The 17,869-nt window shown below is 39.7% G+C and overlaps 1 protein-coding gene across 2 annotated transcripts; it reads left to right on the top strand.

Annotated features, from left to right (window-relative positions):
• Nucleotides 1-6,035: 6,035 nt before the first annotated feature.
• On the top strand, nucleotides 6,036-11,132 carry KRT10 (keratin 10). Of its 2 annotated transcripts, XM_070389810.1 has the most exons (8): nucleotides 6,036-7,317; nucleotides 8,116-8,198; nucleotides 8,553-8,709; nucleotides 8,793-8,954; nucleotides 9,044-9,169; nucleotides 9,478-9,695; nucleotides 10,049-10,353; nucleotides 10,760-11,132. In XM_070389810.1, the coding sequence occupies exons 1-8, from the start codon at nucleotides 6,667-6,669 to the stop codon at nucleotides 10,864-10,866; spliced, it is 1,809 nt and encodes a 602-aa protein (XP_070245911.1). In that variant the 5' UTR covers nucleotides 6,036-6,666; the 3' UTR covers nucleotides 10,867-11,132. The 2 variants fall into 2 exon arrangements, 1 of the variants encoding a protein (XP_070245911.1); XR_011467994.1 differs by lacking the exons at nucleotides 6,036-7,317; nucleotides 8,116-8,198; nucleotides 8,553-8,709; ... (1 more) ...; nucleotides 9,044-9,169; nucleotides 9,478-9,695 and having other exon boundaries at nucleotides 10,194-10,333.
• The last annotated feature ends 6,737 nt before the right edge of the window (nucleotides 11,133-17,869 follow it).

Genomic DNA, 17,869 nt, shown 5'->3' with positions numbered 1-17,869 from the left:
CACAGGCTCATTTTTAAAGGCTGAGTGTTTTTCCCAAGGCCACATATTTAATAATTACTTTACAAGAAGATGCAACAATTTTTCCACTCTACTACCTTCACTCACTGCGGGAAGAATGAGGTTGGGCAGACAGAATAGGGCAAGGCTACCAAAAAGACACAATCTACTAATAAGAGAAATCCTTAGGTACTTATTATGCATGTGGATGAAATGATGACAGTACTTTTCAAGAACAGTCATCCTGCAGCCATGACTAGAACAGATCTTAGGTGACATGGCACCGAGCCAAGAAAACCACTTCAGAAGTTGGTGATGTAATTGATGACAGAAGTGATGAAATTCTGGATTAGGACAGCTGTGGTGGGACTAGACAAAAAGAAACAAATATATCAGATGGGACAAAAGAAAAAGTGACAAAATTGGTAACTTGGTGGATGTCGGAGATAAAGAAAAGAATAAAGTTAAAAATGAGAGCATGTGTTATTCAGGGAAAAACAGCATGGTTTGTCACAAAGTTATCAAACAGAACAAATAGAACACCTTTACCCTGCTGGACCATTCCCCAACCCAAGCCATTTTCTCCTCCTCACTAGCTGTATTTCAACCTTTAATCCAGCTTCCATCCACTCATATTTTACTGACCAACTGTGGGTTAGGTTCTAATCATAGTAACAGTAATAACAGCAACAGAAAAACCTTTTTAAAGCACTTATTCTATAAAGGCCAGCATGCACGCATGCTAAATCGCTTCAGTCTTGTCCGACTCTTTGGGATCCTATGGACTGTAGCCCGCCCACTGTCCATGGTAGTCTCCAAGCAAGAATACTGGAGTGGGTTGCCATTTCCTTCTCCAGAAGGAAACGCCAGGCACTGTTCTAAATGCTTTATATTAATTCATTTAATTCCCACTTACACCTCTATAGGATAATCACAAGTATGATGCCACATTGGAACTGAGAAAACTGAAATACAGTCACACAGTAAGTGGATGCATTGTTACCCAAGCAGTCTGACGCCAGCGCCCACCCATCTAACCACGCCGCTACACTACACTGAAAAGCCTTCATGCTACTTCCATATTTTGACAGTCTCCATCATACTGTAGCCTTGGAAGTTTTAGAAAAACTGTGTAATACGGGAGTCTCTCCAGATTTCAGAGCCCTGAGTATTAGAGGTTTTCCAATGACAAGACATGGGCTTTACCAATATCTTGATTGTCCTAATTATTCAGCTATCCGGGAGAAGAGTACCAAATCCATCAAACACTTGTACAGCTTTCCACTTGGTGTTGACTCCATAGGTCATAATCACAAAGGCGCATTTCAGCAGTTTGCACAGTCACAGAACATTCAAGCAAAGAATGCCTTATTCTCAAACTTTACATGATAAATTAAAAATTCTAAACATTTATCTTATCAACCTTGCCATCTTGAGACATAACTTGCATTATCAGTTTTGTCTTTCTGCCACTAAATGATTTATTACATCTCAATTAATCAGAGAAGAAATGTGCAAATAGAACTTTCAGTTAGAAAAAATTATTCAAAAGAGAACTTTACTGGAGGCAAAATAAGAAAGAAATAGAAAAGTGATCCAAACCCCAACAGTGAGATGAGTCAAGCTGATAACAAAGCTAAATCAACAACACATTTCAAGAGCCACAGATAAATTAACCCAATAAGAATAAGAGCTACATCCATTCTAATCATGACTCAAAACTCAGAAGCAATTGAGAAGAAACTGATAAATAAAATACTAAAAGCAAAACCATCAACTCCAATATACACAGTGGACTGTCCCACCACTACTCTACTCAATCTGCCCTCTGAAAGGGTGCCAACAGCTTCTAAATGACCAATGATCTTTCTTCAATTCCCTTTCTCCTTGATCTTCCTTTAGAGACCGCTCCACTTTACCTGGGTTCTTTTCCCCCTTGACTTCCATGATCCTTCTCCCTGCTTTCCCAGATCCTAGGCATCACTCTTCTCAATACTATTCTCTAGCTTTTCACCAGCCCCTCAAGTGGTTGTCTCCAAAAAAGTTCAGACTTGGACCCTCTGCTCATTTCTCTAAATTCCTTCCCTTGGGGTCCTCACTATCCTGAAATCTGCTCCTCTAATCTCTCTCCTGAACTGTAGTCCTATGACTCTAAGTGTTAAAAGACATTTTCACAGTATTATTTTAAATTCACGAGTTTTAATCTAAATTGGTCTTCTCCTCAAAACTTGATCTCACTATTCTTTCACTGTGCCCTCACACATAACACACACACACACACACACACACACACACACACACACGCCACTGTCAGACTCCCTTCTCTGAACTCCCTCAACACCCTGTCCATGCCTCAACTGTAGCCCAGATTACCCTAATTCTGATTCATGGGTATGTTTGTTTGCCTCTCCAAGTACACTCACTGAGGGGCAGGAACTGTCTGAGTCACCTATGTAGCCCCAGGGAATAATACTGCAGATGCTGAATAAAATCTGTAAGAGAAATGAATGACTATGGACAAATCTGTTTCAGCCAAACTGGTCTCCACCTGCTTGGCATTTCACAGTCCCCACTCCCCAGCCCAGAACAGTCCCTCTGCTGCTGCATATAAGGAAAACTCCTACCCATTCTTCCGGAGACTCAACTTAAATTCCACTTAGTCAGGTGACCCCATTCAATCAGACTCCTTGCTCATCAGTCTTAAGGTGGCAGGCAGTTCAGTGTCATGAACCCAGTATCATCTTTGAAGCCACTTAGGCAAGTTGTAGCAGAAACCAGCTGTGTTACTCTTGGCAGATCCCTGAAGCTTTCTAAAGCTTCATTTCTTCAGCTATAAAATGAGACAAATAATATCCATCTGGAGAATGTGGGGGAGGATTAAAGAAGAGTAAACTACCTCAGTTCAGTTCAGTTCAGTCGCTCAGTCGTGTCCAACTCTTTGTGACCCATGAATCGCAGCATGCTAGGCCTCACTGTCCATCACCAACTCCTGGAGTTCACTCAGACTCACGTCCATTGAGTTAGTGATGCCATCCAGCCATCTCATTCTCTGTCGTCCCCTTCTCCTCCTGCCCCCAATCTCTCCCAGCAACAGAGTCTTTTACAATGAGTCAATTCTTCGAGTGAGGTGGCCAAAGCACTGGAGTTTCAGCTTTAGCATCATTCCGTCCAAAGAAATCCCAGGGCTGATCTCCTTCAGAATGGACTGGTTGGATCTCCTTGCAGTCCAAGGAACTCTCAAGAGTCTTCTCCAACACCACAGTTCAAAAGCATCAATTCTTTGGCGCTCAGCTTTCTTCACAGTCCAACTCTCCCATCCATACATGATGATAGGAAAAACCATAGCCTTGAGTAAACTACCTAGAACACAATAAATGTTCAGGAAATATTAACTCCTCCCTCCCACTTCATTTACCATTTACATAGGACTTATAGTGCACATTTTTGTCTCTATGACTAGATTGTAACAATTGGTAAGATCTGTAAGGGTAGGAGATGAATCTCATTTACGTTCCTATCGTTTAAACATTTCTCAACGTGCCTTACATAGAGATACAACAAAAATTGAGAATAATGAAATTACAATTACAGTGGATTATGGCAATCAGGTGTAAACAGGGCCAACACTAGAGCTGACCATAGTACGTTTTCCATCCAATTTAGCTGCAGGATTATCACATGGCACCTCTGTAATTTTTGCACATGCCAAAAGCTGGTTTCAACAAATGACCACACATTTGTTGAAACCAATTTCTAGAGTACACAAGTCAATAAGGAGTCTTTGATAGTAACATTAAAGTTGGCTTAAATGCTGCAGTCAGTATTAGAAGAGTGTCTGTATTTGTACTTTTTCCCATATACTTTTAGGAAGCCTTCTACAAATTCTGTGATTTAATGTGATAGCAACAGAGCTCTTCATACTACCTGTTAACTGAAATTAGATTGAGATGCTTATATTTTTCCACCAGAGTTTTTTTTTTTTTTTAAAGAATACATTTGAATCAGTTCTAATGAGGTGGATGAAACTGGAGCCTATTATACAGAGTGAAGTAAGCCAGAAGGAAAAACATAAATACAGTATACTAACGCATATATATGGAATTTAGAAAGATGGTAACAATAACCCAGTGTACGAGACAGCAAAAGAAACACTGACCTATAGAACAGTCTTATGGACTCTGTGGGAGAGGGAGAGGGTGGGAAGATTTGGGAGAATGACATTGAAACATGTAAAATATCATGTAAGAAACGAGTTGCCAGTCCAGGTTCGATACACGATACTGGATGCTTGGGGCTAGTGCACTGGGACGACCCAGAGGGATGGTATGGGGAGGGAGGAGGGAGGAGGGTCAGGATGGGGAACACATGTATACCTGTGGCGGATTCATTTTGATATTTGGCAAAACTAATACAATTATGTAAAGTTTAAAAATAAAAAAAAAAAATTAAAAAAAAGGCTAACACTAAAGCAAAACTAGCAAGATCAACTCCCAAAATATAATTACAGGTAAAATTTGGCAAAATCTCTTTATTCTTTCTAAATTAATTTCATTAATATCAGGTCTTCAGCATCGTCTCTGAACTTGTTGGAATGTTTTTTTTCCAGTCTGGCTTATCATAACCTTCCTTTACTACATGTTATCTTCAGCAAGAATCAATTCCCACAGCTGAGTTTCATTTTTTCTTTTAACTCTGCCCCACTTGCATGTGGTAACAAGTCGGAGAAGCTGCAATTGTTGGGTAGTAACCTCCACTCTCACAGTCAACACCTCATTCACACTCCCAGCCATATTGCCTTTCCCTGCAGAAGCTAATTCTATAGTTTTCATAAACTGAGTGTGCAACTTTAAGTGTAATTTGAGAAAGCAATTAGTAATGGAAGTGTGTGCCAAACACCCTACCCTTTCAACATATTCGTGTTTCCAAGTACTTTTTGTTTTGTTGCTTCCCATGTGGAGAAGTTTATGGGAAGAAAAAGAGGCATTCAGTTCTCTGACCAAATCCACCAGAACAGAGAATACAGACACACATTGATAATGCAGGAAGAGCCAAAAGCCAGGCATCAGACCAATTTTCTAACTTCATTTATCCACCTATTTTATCTCTTTAGGCAAAATCATAACCGCTCTCAGCTTCAACTTCCTCTTCTATAAAATAGAGACAATACCCTCCCTATCTCAGCAGTTTGAGTAATAAAATGACAGCATCACAAATAGCACTGTATAACTGTAAACTGTGTGTGAATATATACAGAAATATATATGTGAATATATTTTTGAATAGCAATGCCATATCCTATAGATAAAAAAATAATTTTATATCATGTGTTAAAGTGAAAAGTGAAAGTGCAAGTCGCTCAGTCGTGTCCAACTCTTCGTGACTCCAAGGACTGTACAGTCCATTAAATTCTCCAGGCCAGAATAACTGGAGTGGGTAGCTGTTCCTTTCCACAGGGCATCTTCCCAACCCAGGGATCGAACCCAGGTCTCCTGCATTGCAGGCGGATTCTTTACTAGCTGAGTCACAAGGGAAGCCCAAGAATACTGGGATTGGTAGCCTATCCCTTCTCCAGGGGAATCTTCCCGACCCAGGAATCAAACTGGGGTCTCCTGCATTGCAGGCAGATTCTTTTACCAACTGAGCTATCAGGGAAGCCCATGAGCTATCATGTGTTAAAAGTCCCAATTCAATACTTTATTAAATAATTATATAAAATTCTACACACAGTAAATCCAAGGAAAAAAATTTTTTTGAGAAAGAGAATCTAGCTTTCAAACACAAGTTCACAGACCAGTTCATAATTTTGAAGCAAGTATCATTTTCTAATCTGGTATATTCTTGTAAGAAAATTTTTACTCATAATCACTTCCTTTTCTATTGGCCAAACTTAGAGTAAACAAAATACTGGAGATTAGTTCATATCTTGTGCTAAGAATTTCTGCAATGTGGTCTTCATATAAGCCTTCATTACAATGAATTTAAAAATTTTAAAAAAAATCCAGGATAACTTCCTGATGTTAGATTTCTTTAAATGTTAAAAAGAATAGCACCATTAAATTAGAAGATTCCTAAACCATTACACATTTCCAATTTCCTAGACAAAATATCAATGTACTTTCATTCTCCAAAGATTTTCTATAAACATTCACACACATGCATTTCTTAAGCTGTATTTTTATGTCTTTATTTATATGTGGTAACTTTTGAACACAAATCATTTAACATGTTTTTTATTTTCATTTTGGTTGCTTGCAGTTTATTCTACAGTCCTATCATGGCATGATTCTATCTGAATTTATGCTGTTCTAATTAATTAAAACTGTTTAAAACATGAATTTGAAAAGTATTAACTATGATTTTGTGATTTAAAATTCTTTTTCTAAACTTTGCGAACATTCTGTACAAACCAAATTAGTGCTGAGGAAAAAAGGAAAAATGGATTTCAAGTTGCTCAAGGTTCCTAAAAAGGTGAAAAAGTTTAATGAAACAAATGCTCATATGACCAACACCCATTTTCAATTTCAACATAGCAAACCTATTCGTTCTTAAGGCTAATTCAAAACCAAACATATTGGGGCTGGTGATTACTTAAGATAATTTATGCAATCATAAGCCAAAGATGCAAATTTGGCAAAAAGAAAACCAAGCAAGTAAGCAAAACTCTAACACATGTGGGATACACCCTCTCAGTATATAAAGGCCTGTCACTGTCCTTGGTACCAGGCACTCCCTGAGCTAAACAGCATCACCATGTCTGTTCGATACAGCTCAAGCAAGCAATACTCTTCCTCCCGCAGTGGAGGTGGAGGAGGAGGAGGATCATCCCTCAGAATTTCGAGCAGCAAAGGCTCTCTTGGTGGAGGATATAGCTCAGGGGGGTTCAGTGGTGGCTCTTTTAGCCGTGGGAGCTCTGCTGGAGGCTGCTTTGGGGGTTCATCAAGTATCTATGGAGGAGGATTAGGCAGTGGCTTTGGTGGGGGCTATGGAAGTAGCTTCGGTGGGAGCTATGGAGGCAGCTTTGGAGGGGGCTATGGAGGAGGTGGCTTCGGAGGGGGCAGCTTCGGAGGCGGCAGCTTTGGAGGTGGTTTGGGTGGTGGATTTGGAGATGGTGGCCTTATCTCTGGAAATGAAAAAATAACCATGCAGAATCTCAATGATCGCCTGGCTTCCTACTTGGACAAAGTTCGGGCTCTGGAAGAATCAAACTATGAGCTAGAAGTCAAAATCAAGGAGTGGTATGAAAAGTATGGCAATTCAAGACAGCGAGAGCCTCGTGATTACAGCAAATACTACCAAACCATTGATGATCTTAAAAATCAGGTAAGGGGCATTTTTTAAATGCAACTTTAAGCCTCTTTTTGTGCATGTAATTCTGATAGATAATATTTTAATCAACTACAATGTTCACTGTGTTTGACTACATTACTTTCTTGCTTCCATGAGCAATCCAGTCTCTTCAAAGGTAAACAGCTGTGAGGGTACAGTCATTGCAATCTTCATCCAACATGTGTGTTGTGTATCTTACAGGATGGGGGGATTACTGAGAATTTTTTATGTTTTAATGAGTGTAAGTGTCCACAGTTAAAATACATTAGAAAATGTACAAACACAGGAACTGAAAGAATTATTCAATGAATCAGAAAATATTATTCAGACTGATAACAACAAATACTCACTAATGACATTGTAAGAAACATGAATTTTCCAATATGAAAATGGAGTATTGCTTGCCTTGAGGGAATTTTTGAATTGCACTGTGTGCAGTTTATATTCACTTAGAATATATATTTAAAACAAGTTAAACCAAATACAGGTACAAGGCAGTCAAAAGTTCGCTGAAATACACGGAAATTACACAGGTGTAAGTGCAGGACATGAATGCAGGAACACAGCTACATAACTCCAGTTAGTTTTCAGAAAGGGAGGATATAGAAATAGAAAAGTATGGAAACTTCAAGAGAACAAACGACTCAATCTTAAGTATATAGGTAAGACTGCAATGTCAGATTTAAAATAAAAATTCCCCAAGACTTAGTAATAGAACACCACAGAAATGTAGTTCATCTTTGCCACTATAAAAGCTGTGTCTGTATCTTATTTCTTTGTCTCTCCTTCCAGATCTTCAACCTGACAACAGACAATGCCAATATCCTGATTCAGGTTGATAATGCCAGGCTGGCAGCCGATGACTTCAGGCTGAAGTAAGCTAAGCAAATGTGGTACAATACTGTCACAATAAATATGAGATGTTTTTAACAATGTATGCCCACAAGAGCATTTACATTTTCCTGAATTCATTCAAATTTAAACTATACTGGAGCTGTCAAGAGAAATTTTCAACCTCAGTATTACGTTTTAGGCAATATTATAAGAAGATGCACTTTAAAGTAAATGCTAAGTTTCTTTGCATTAAACCACTAATATCCCTATGTGAATCAGAGTATGATAAATGTTGCCAAGATATGAAGTCAACTCTTTACTTGGTTTCTAAACAGTCCCTACCCAGGAATACCTCCCTGATATAAGTTATACCCAGTATTTGTATCTTGTTTCAGGTATGAAAATGAGGTAACCCTGCGCCAGAGCGTGGAGGCCGACATCAATGGCCTGCGCAGGGTGCTGGACGAGCTGACCTTGACCAAGACCGACCTGGAGATGCAGATCGAGAGCTTGACCGAGGAGCTGGCCTACCTGAAGAAGAACCACGAAGAGGTGACATGAAGTTATACTTCCCCCAGCCAAAAAGGGACTCGGGGTCATGAAGCAGTCATTAAATATTTCTGTTCCTCAAACAGGAAATGAGAGACCTTCAAAATGTATCCACTGGTGATGTGAATGTGGAAATGAATGCTGCCCCAGGTGTTGATCTCACTGAACTTCTGAATAACATGAGAAGCCAATATGAACAACTTGCCGAGAAAAATCGCAGAGACGCCGAAGCCTGGTTCAATGAAAAGGTAGTTCATCTTCTTTTGCAGCTAAGTCAATGGTGGTTTGGTTATTAGTTGAGATTTTTCTCATCAGATCCCTGTTTTTAATATTCTAGAGCAAGGAACTCACTACGGAAATCAACAGTAACCTTGAACAAGTATCGAGCCATAAATCTGAGATTACTGAGTTGAGACGCACTATTCAAGGCCTGGAGATTGAGCTACAGTCCCAACTAGCCCTAGTAAGTAAATAATTCTCTGGAGAAATAACATCACTTTATCATGCGTTTCATCCTCACATAAGAATAGGCAATATAAAAGAAAATGCAGAGTCGAGGGTAAAGAAGTAGAAATAAAATTGAAGCTTTTTGTTAATGGGAGAAAAGTATTATTGGCATTGATCAAAATATGCTGAAATTGAAATATTATTAAACATAAAACACAAATCTGTTCGTTTTCTTTATTCTTCTCATGAAATTATTAAACAAGCCTCACTGTACTTAAGTGAACAATGAAGTAGTTAGGTTATAATATATTCTTTCCTCTTCAGAAACAATCCCTGGAAGCCTCCTTGGCAGAGACAGAAGGTCGCTATTGTGTGCAGCTCTCTCAGATTCAGTCCCAGATCTCCTCTCTGGAAGAACAACTGCAACAGATTCGAGCTGAGACTGAGTGCCAGAATGCCGAGTACCAACAACTCCTGGATATTAAGATCCGACTGGAGAATGAAATTCAAACCTACCGCAGCCTGCTAGAAGGAGAGGGAAGGTAAATTACAGAAAATGTTTAAATCATCCCAGTTGCTTTTATTTGGTGTTCCAAGCCGCAAGGCTTTTCCCAAAACTCAAGGATGTCAGAGGATGGGAGAAAGTGGAAAGAGAGGAGACCAAGTACACAAGAAGGCGTATGCAATCAGCCTCAATGTCCCAACGAATTTGACCCAAGAAAAGATTCTTAGGCTTGGGTGCATATATAATTGTTTTAAAAGAACGGGTTCATAATCGGCAGGGGTGATTTTCCTCAAAACACGTTTTGCCTAGGTTATAAGGTAACAATAACCTGGAAATAGACTCACAGCTTCACACGTTAGAGCTAACGGGAAGTAACGTTTACTCTCCAAGTTCCGGCGGCGGCTCCTACGGCGGCGGGCGCGGCTATGGCGGAAGTTCCGGCGGCGGCGGCGGCGGCTACAGCGGCGGAAGCTCCAGCGGCGGCTACGGCGGCGGAAGCTCCAGCGGCGGCTACGGCGGCGGAAGCTCCAGCGGTGGCGGCCACGGCGGTAGTTCCGGCGGCAGCTACGGCGGCGGAAGCTCCAGTGGCGGTGGCCACGGCGGCGGAAGCTCCAGCGGAGGCCACAAATCCACCACTACAGGGTCCGTTGGAGAGTCCTCATCTAAGGGACCAAGGTCAGCAGAAACTAGCTGGGGTAATCAGAATTAGTTTTAACTTTTTGATGGGTTTTTTGGTTGCTGTTTTTTGGTTTTGCTTTTTTAAGTTCTGTAACTTTTTTTTTTTTTTTAGAGTTATTTTAAAAATTAAAATCTTATAAAATCTTTGCTTTTTTAACCGACTATAGTTGTTGACTCCAGTCTTGAGGGGAAAACGATATTGTCTAAAATGCTGTAGCTTTGGTGTTTTTTAAAATAACTGTAAAGAAGTTTTCCTTTTTTCACTTTTGTTTTTTTTTTTTTTTTTTTTTTTGCATTTAGATATTTTGATATAGATATTTTGGGTAGTAAATATCTTTGATTTAGCTATTTTGCTCGTTATTTAGTAAGGACCCAACAAACTGTAGTCTAAATTCTATTGTTTTTATTGTAATTATCTTACAGATACTAACAAAACCAGAGTGATCAAGACAATTATTGAGGAGTTGGCACCTGATGGTAGAGTCCTTTCATCTATGGTTGAATCAGAAACCAAGAAACACTACTATTAAGCCGCATTAAGAGGAAAGAGTCTCCCCTCACACAGGCCATTATGCATAGATGCATGAAAAAAAATCTCCAAGCAAACACTTCAGTCTTAATGGCCTATGGAAATAGGTCCACTCCTTGATCATAAGGTGTCTAAACGGTGTTTTGTGGTTTCTGTATTTCTCCTTTTCACTTTACCAAAAAGTATTCTTTACTTTTTGGAAAAAAAGAAAAACTTTCTATTCTCATTTACTAATGAATTTCAATAAACTTTCTTACTGATGCACTATCCATTTGGTCAGAATTGTCTTTATTTGAATTAGGCAATTTTCAACATTAAAGATTAGTAAAGTATCATTTGAAGATTGATTTATCCAGAAATTTTGAAGACAAATTATGATTAGGATTTCTCTGTATCCATTTTTTAATCTTATGGGTATGTTGGACCAATGTTAATAATCTCACTGAGGAAAAAGTCCATGAGTCACCAGTTACTCTTTCTTTAAGATACAAAGTATGTTGACAGCTCCCAGTTCTCTGGCTTTGAATTAAGTCCTAGAAACTATGAAAAGTCTCAATACCCCAAAGATTAAATTAATTGGACATTTCACATTTTCTGATCACTTGCCTTCTCACATTTAGCTGTTCTTATTAACATTTTCTTCTCATTACTATATTGCTTCTGCCCCATTGCTACACAGCCAAAGAGATAGCTTCCAACACTTACTAGCCAGTAAAATCATATCACCCTGACAAAATTATTTGGTGTCTATCAGACAAACAGGAGAAGCACTGTCAAGACATGGTGATACCAATTTAGCCAAAAGACACCTGTATGTCTCTACTTTGACCAATTAGTACAGTGACCAGTACTAAAGACCTGGTTCTTAAAAGGTCAATGCAATCACATCCTTCAGTCAATAAGAACCCAACTGACATTATTATTCTGTGAGTATATGGGGTAGGTAAGGGTTGGATTTACTCTCTGACCCTAAGACTACCTTGTGTTCCCTGGTGGGTTCCTAGGTTATCCTTGTCCACCAAATAGCCTTTCGTAGTATCCTTACTGATTTGAGCTCCAGTTCTCCCAAGGACCTGAAACCAGCCACTTGATTGAGACTTCTGCTGGGTAAACCCCACACTCTGTATCCCAAACTGATCACTGAGGCTGTGTTTTACTATGAATGGACTTTGTTATAGTGAACACGCCTTGACCTACCTGGCACCAAACATTACCACAGACTCTGCTTTAGTGCACATGACTTTCTATGTGTACTGGCCACCCTTCTTGGGAGCCAGTCTGTTGAAGTCCTAAGATGCTGCCTTGCAATGCCCTGAAACAGGGATGGGTAAGGGTTCTTTGAGAGGAGAAGGGAGCAACAGAGGATGAGACAGTTGTATGGCATCATTGACTCAATGGACATGAATTTGAGCAAACTCCAGGAGATAGTGAAGGACAGGGAAGCCTGGTGTGCTGTAGTCCATGGGGTTGCAAAGAGTTGGACATGACTTTTTAACTGAACAACAACTGTGTATATACTATTATTCAAAAAAACTCTTATTATTATCTAGCAAAATTAACCAAGTCCCTGGGACCTAGATTATTGTTCTTAATCTGAGTTGGCCATTCTCATTATTCTGAATAAGGGTTTTCATATTCAATAACATGGATTTGAGACAAATGCAAATACATTATTATGAAATAGTTATGTGCTCCAAGCCAGGATCTCATCTGTAAGTTATTTATCTGGCTGGGTGGTGACCCAAACCTTCATTCCTAAAAGGTCTGAATCATGGTGGTCCTGTCTTCTTACTTTTTCCATCTTCTAATATCTCTTTAAAGCATTTATATTTAATTTTCTTTATAAAATAGCTTATCTCTGATGGAAAACTACTTTCTTGATGGGTGTTGACTAATCTGATTGTGGTAATTATTTCTCAACACATGTATTAATACATCAAGTCATTACACTGGACACCTTAAACTTATACAGTACTGTATATGATATCCCAGTAAAACAAACAAACAAAAAAAACTACTCTCTTGACTGGACTCTGAAACTCTAGTTTCATAAAGACAGTGTATCTAAGCAATTTTATTTTAACAAGGACATTCGTTTTTATAGTTTAAAAAGTTATTGTTAGCTGTGCAGATCACTATTTTTACTACAAAGATTTATCATGTAGCTATTAATCAAAAATCCTGTACACATTCTTACAGATTATAAAGTTGTTACAGAGTCCTGCTATTTAAGCAGGGAAGTGTCCACTGAGACTATCAGAGCCAATTTTGAGACTCACATGGAATCATACTAAACAGCAAAAGCTTGTATCTCCAAAGATTCTGCTTTATGCTGCTAAAAGCCTTGGAACTTTGCACACTAACATTGATGTCCATGATGACTTGATATTTTGGGGGGGCATGGAGAATAACTTTGTTATGGCCAGCATAGGGAAGCAGCTTGAGTTAGTTTAATTAAATAAGGTTCATCTAGCATTTCCCATCTAGACTGCATCTTAAGAGTGGAAATTAGGGAAAGAGCTCATTTGTAGTTATAGGCATGCATTTCAAAGTCAGTGATTCCTGGACTTCATATTCTCGCACTGGCATTTACAAATCATGTAAATTTTGGACAAGTAACTTGAACCATCCTAAGTCTCAGTTTTCTTATCTATATAGTAAGGATAATAATTACCTCATATGAGATTATTGTTTCCTCATTTGGGGATAATATGAGTTAATAAAAATGTGTGCTTAGTTGCTCAGTCATGCCCGATTCTTTGCAACACCATGGACTGTAGCCCACCAGGCTCCTCTGTCTATGGGGATTCTCCAGGCAAGAATAGTGGAGTGAGTTGCCATGTCCTCCTCTAGGGGATCTTCCCAACCTGGGAATTGAACCTAAGTCTCCTGCATTGCAGGCTGATTCTTTACCATCTGAGTCACCAAGGAAGTTAATAAAGCCCTTAAAAAATGCCCCCTGTACTGAAGAAAGAGTATTATGTTCATTTTCAAAGAAATATGCTCGTTGGCTAAATAACTGAGTTTCTCCAAAGATGGACAAGAGCATCACAATAAGTCATTAGAGTAGGTGATCACTAACATCGTCTACCAAGAGGTAGAGGACCAGGTCAGGTTGCTGTCCTAGGGCTGCAAAACTAAATTCCAGTGTCACAAAGGGTTATGATTAATCCAGTTCTGGGAATGTGAAGTCTGATAAAATATAGCAAGAAGTTTGTGAAAGTAAGTGGGAAGGACCAGATGATCACCCCAAAGATCTGAGATAGTTGACCAGCCCTGAAAGCTACAGCTGTGGTCAGCCTGATCATGATGCAAACTATCCAGGCTGTGTCCTTGGATGACACAGGGAAACAAATCACAAAAGAAATAAAACCTGTCTGGAAACTAGGTACAAAGGATTTTTTTTTTTTTTTGAAGGATACTTTTTGAACCAGGTTGTCCCACAGAAAAAGACATGCCAAAAGAAGAAGGATTCTTTGAGTTGTCATCTTGCTCCTTAGTTTCTAGATAAAAATACAAACACTGAGACTTCTCTGGTGGTCCAGTGGTTAAGAATCCTCCTGCCAGTGAAGAGGACTTGGGTTCATTCCCTGTTCTGGGAAGATCCCACACGTCTTAGAGCAACAAAGCCTATGAGCCACAACTACTGAAGTCCTCGTGCCTAGAGTTCATGTGCTGAAACAAGAGAAGACACTGCAGTAAGAATCCTTTGCCCACAGCAAAGAATAGCCCCCAATTGTCACAACTAGAGAAAGCCTAAGCACAGCAATGAACACCCAGTGCAGCCAAAAATAAAACTAACTAACTAATTATTAAAAAAAAAAAAAAACAAACAGAAACACCATCCACATGCTAACATTGAGTTAAAAGGTCTTTCCAGCCTAACATCAGTTTGTGTGAAGAAATTGTTGTGAATTGGTATAAACATTGGATATTATCTCAGAGAACAATTTGGGTAGTATTCTGAAAATAGTGTTGTCCAAGATTTTAGCAAAGAAAAAAAATCACATACTTAAGCTTTCAATTAATCTTTCCTATACGGAATAAGTTATCTAAGAAGTATAAAGTATAAAGAAATGGGTTGGAAGGTTAGTTGAACCATGACCAAGCCAATGACCCCTTTAGAAGAGGAATTCTCACTAAAAGTTTTGATCTATTACTATGTGTTGGAATGCAAACTGGTGCAGCCACTATGGAAAACAGTATGGAGCTTCCTCAAAAAGCTAAAAATAGAGTTGCCGTTACGATCCAGCAACCCCACTCCTGGGCATATACCTAGACAAAACTATAATTCAAAAAGATACATGCACTCCTATGTTCACAGTGGCTCTATGGCACTATTCCACACAATGGAATAATACTCAATCATTAAAAATAATAAAATAATGCCATTTGCAACAACAAAGATGGACCTACAGATTATCAAACTAAGTAGAGTCAGAAAGAGAAAGACAAATACCATATGATATCACTTATATGTGGAATATAAAATATGACACAAAATGAACATACCTACAAAACAAAAACAAGCTTACAGATATAGAGAACAGACGTGTGGCTGCCAAGGGGGAGAGGCAGTGGGGGTGGAGAACTGGCAGTTTGGGATTAGCAGACACAAACTAATTTACATAGGATGAACAAGCAACAAGGTCATATTACATAGCACAGCGAGACTCCCACTGAGCTACAAGTGAAGTCGCTCTGTCGTGTCCAACTCTTTGGGACCCCATGGACCGTAGCCTACCAGGCTTCTCCATCCATGGGATTTTCCAGGCAAGAGTACTTGAGTGGGTTGCCATTTCCTTCTCCAGGGGATCTTCCCGACCCAGGGATCAAACCCAGGTCTCCCGCATTGTAGGCAGACGCTTTACCATCTAAGCTACCAGGGAAGCCCTATTACATAGCACAGGATATCCAATATCCTGTGATAAACCACAGTGGGAAAGCATATGAAAAGGATATATATGTATAAGTGAGTCACTTTGCTATACAGCAGAAATTGTACAACATTGTAAACCAACTTAGAATACCTGGTGTGAAGAACTGACTCATTTGAAAAGACCCTGATGCTGGGAATGACTGAAGGCAGGAGGAGAGGGGGACAACAGAAGATGAGGTGGTTGGATGGCATTACTGACTCAATGACATGAGTTTGAGTAAGCTCCAGGAGTTGGTGATGGACAGGGAAGCCTGGCGTCCATGAGATCACAAAGAGATGAACACAACTAAGCAACTGAACTGAACTGTAAACCAATTATGTTTCTATAAATTTTTTTGTGTGGATCTATAGAGCCTCAGTAAGGTTTTGTGAAGTAAGAAATTTGAAGGGAAGACTAAAAGCAGAGGACTTCCCTGGTGGTTAAGACTCCACGCTTTCAATGCAGGGGTTGTGGGCTTTGATCCCACAACCTAAGTTTTTGATCCCACAAACTAAGATCCCACATGCTGTGTGGCACAGCCAAAAAAATATTTTTTAATAAAAAAAAAAAAGATTAGTAGAAGAATGGAACTAAAATGCATTTTGACAGATTAATAACTTGTTGTAAAGATAAAAAGAAGTGGGATATGGCCAATACACACATGAAAAGATGTTTGACCTCACTAATCATTTGCTGCTGCTAATGCTAAGTCGCTTCAGTCGTGGCCAACTCTGTGCGACCCCATAGACAGCAGCCCACCAGGCTCTGCCGTCCCTGGGATTCTCCAGGCAAGAACACTGGAGTGGGTTACCATTTCCCTCTCCAATGCATGAAAGTGAAAAGTGAAAGTGAAGTCGCTCAGTTGTGTCTGACTCCTAGCAACCCCAGGGACTGCAGCCTTCCAGGTTCCTCCATCCATGGGATTTTCCAGGCAAGAGTGCTGGAGTGGGGTGCCATTGCCTTCTCCAAATCATTTAGGGAAACTCAAACCAAAACTATAGTGAGACACCAGGTCACATGCATTAGGATACCTACTATCAAAAAAAAAAAAAAAGTAGCAAATGTTGGCAAGAATGTAGAGAAATTGGAATACGTGTGCCCTGTTGGTGGAAATGTAAGATAGATTAGCTGCTGCAGAAACCAGTAGGATGCTTCCTCAAAATATTTTTTTAAAATACCAGCAATTCCACTTCTGTGTATGCAGCTAAAAGAATTGAAATCAGGGTCTTGAAGAGCTATTTGTGCGTGCCACGTTCAAAGCAGCATTGTTTACAAGGCTCATCCTGGCTTGATTCACTCAGTTTGTATCCTTGAACACAGTCCTTTTATTCAGTTTCCTCATCTTTAAATCAGAGGAAGGACACCTCTCTCCCTAATTCCCAAATTCATCGGAAAGCTCAAGTATGATAATTGACAAGAAATTCCTTCAGAACTTGTAAAGCTTGATATAAACATAAGGGGATTTTGTCTTTATATTCATCATGCTCTAGACTTTGAAAACGTAAGTGTTGAGGTAGGTTCTTGCTGTCGTGCTGTGTGTGTGCTCAGTCGTGTCCAGCTCTTTGCGGCTCCATGGACTACAGGTTACCAGGCTCCTCTGGCCATGGAATTTTCCAGGCAAGAATACTGGAGTGGGTTGCTATGCCCTCCTCCAGGGGTATCTTCCCAACCCAGGGATCAAACCTGCATCTCTTGTGTCTCCTGCATTAGCAGGCGGATTCAGGGGTTTAATAATTTCCTGCGGAGGGCATGTATGATCCAGGTTGAAGTCAGCCCCAAGAACATACATTTGCAGGTGAGCACTGCCCTCTGGTGGAAATAGAAGGGTAGGGGCAGGGGCAGTTAACGACGTGGGAGCGCCAGAGGTGATGCCGAGAAGCCGCTTATTTAAATTTATGCATTAACAACAACAACAAAATCTTCCCTTTTTTGGTCACACATGTTCCTTTGGAAATATTTTCTCTACATATACAGAATGTGGACCTGTTATGCCAAAGTGAAAGTGAAATTCGCTCAGTTGTGTCTGACTCTTTGCGACCCCACGGACTATACAGTCCATGGAATTCTCCAGGCCAGACTAATGGA

The sequence above is a fragment of the Bos mutus genome, chromosome 19, assembly GCF_027580195.1.
Source record: "Bos mutus isolate GX-2022 chromosome 19, NWIPB_WYAK_1.1, whole genome shotgun sequence".
Lineage (NCBI taxonomy): Eukaryota > Metazoa > Chordata > Mammalia > Artiodactyla > Bovidae > Bos > Bos mutus.
This window is presented reverse-complemented; position numbering and strand designations above follow the sequence as displayed.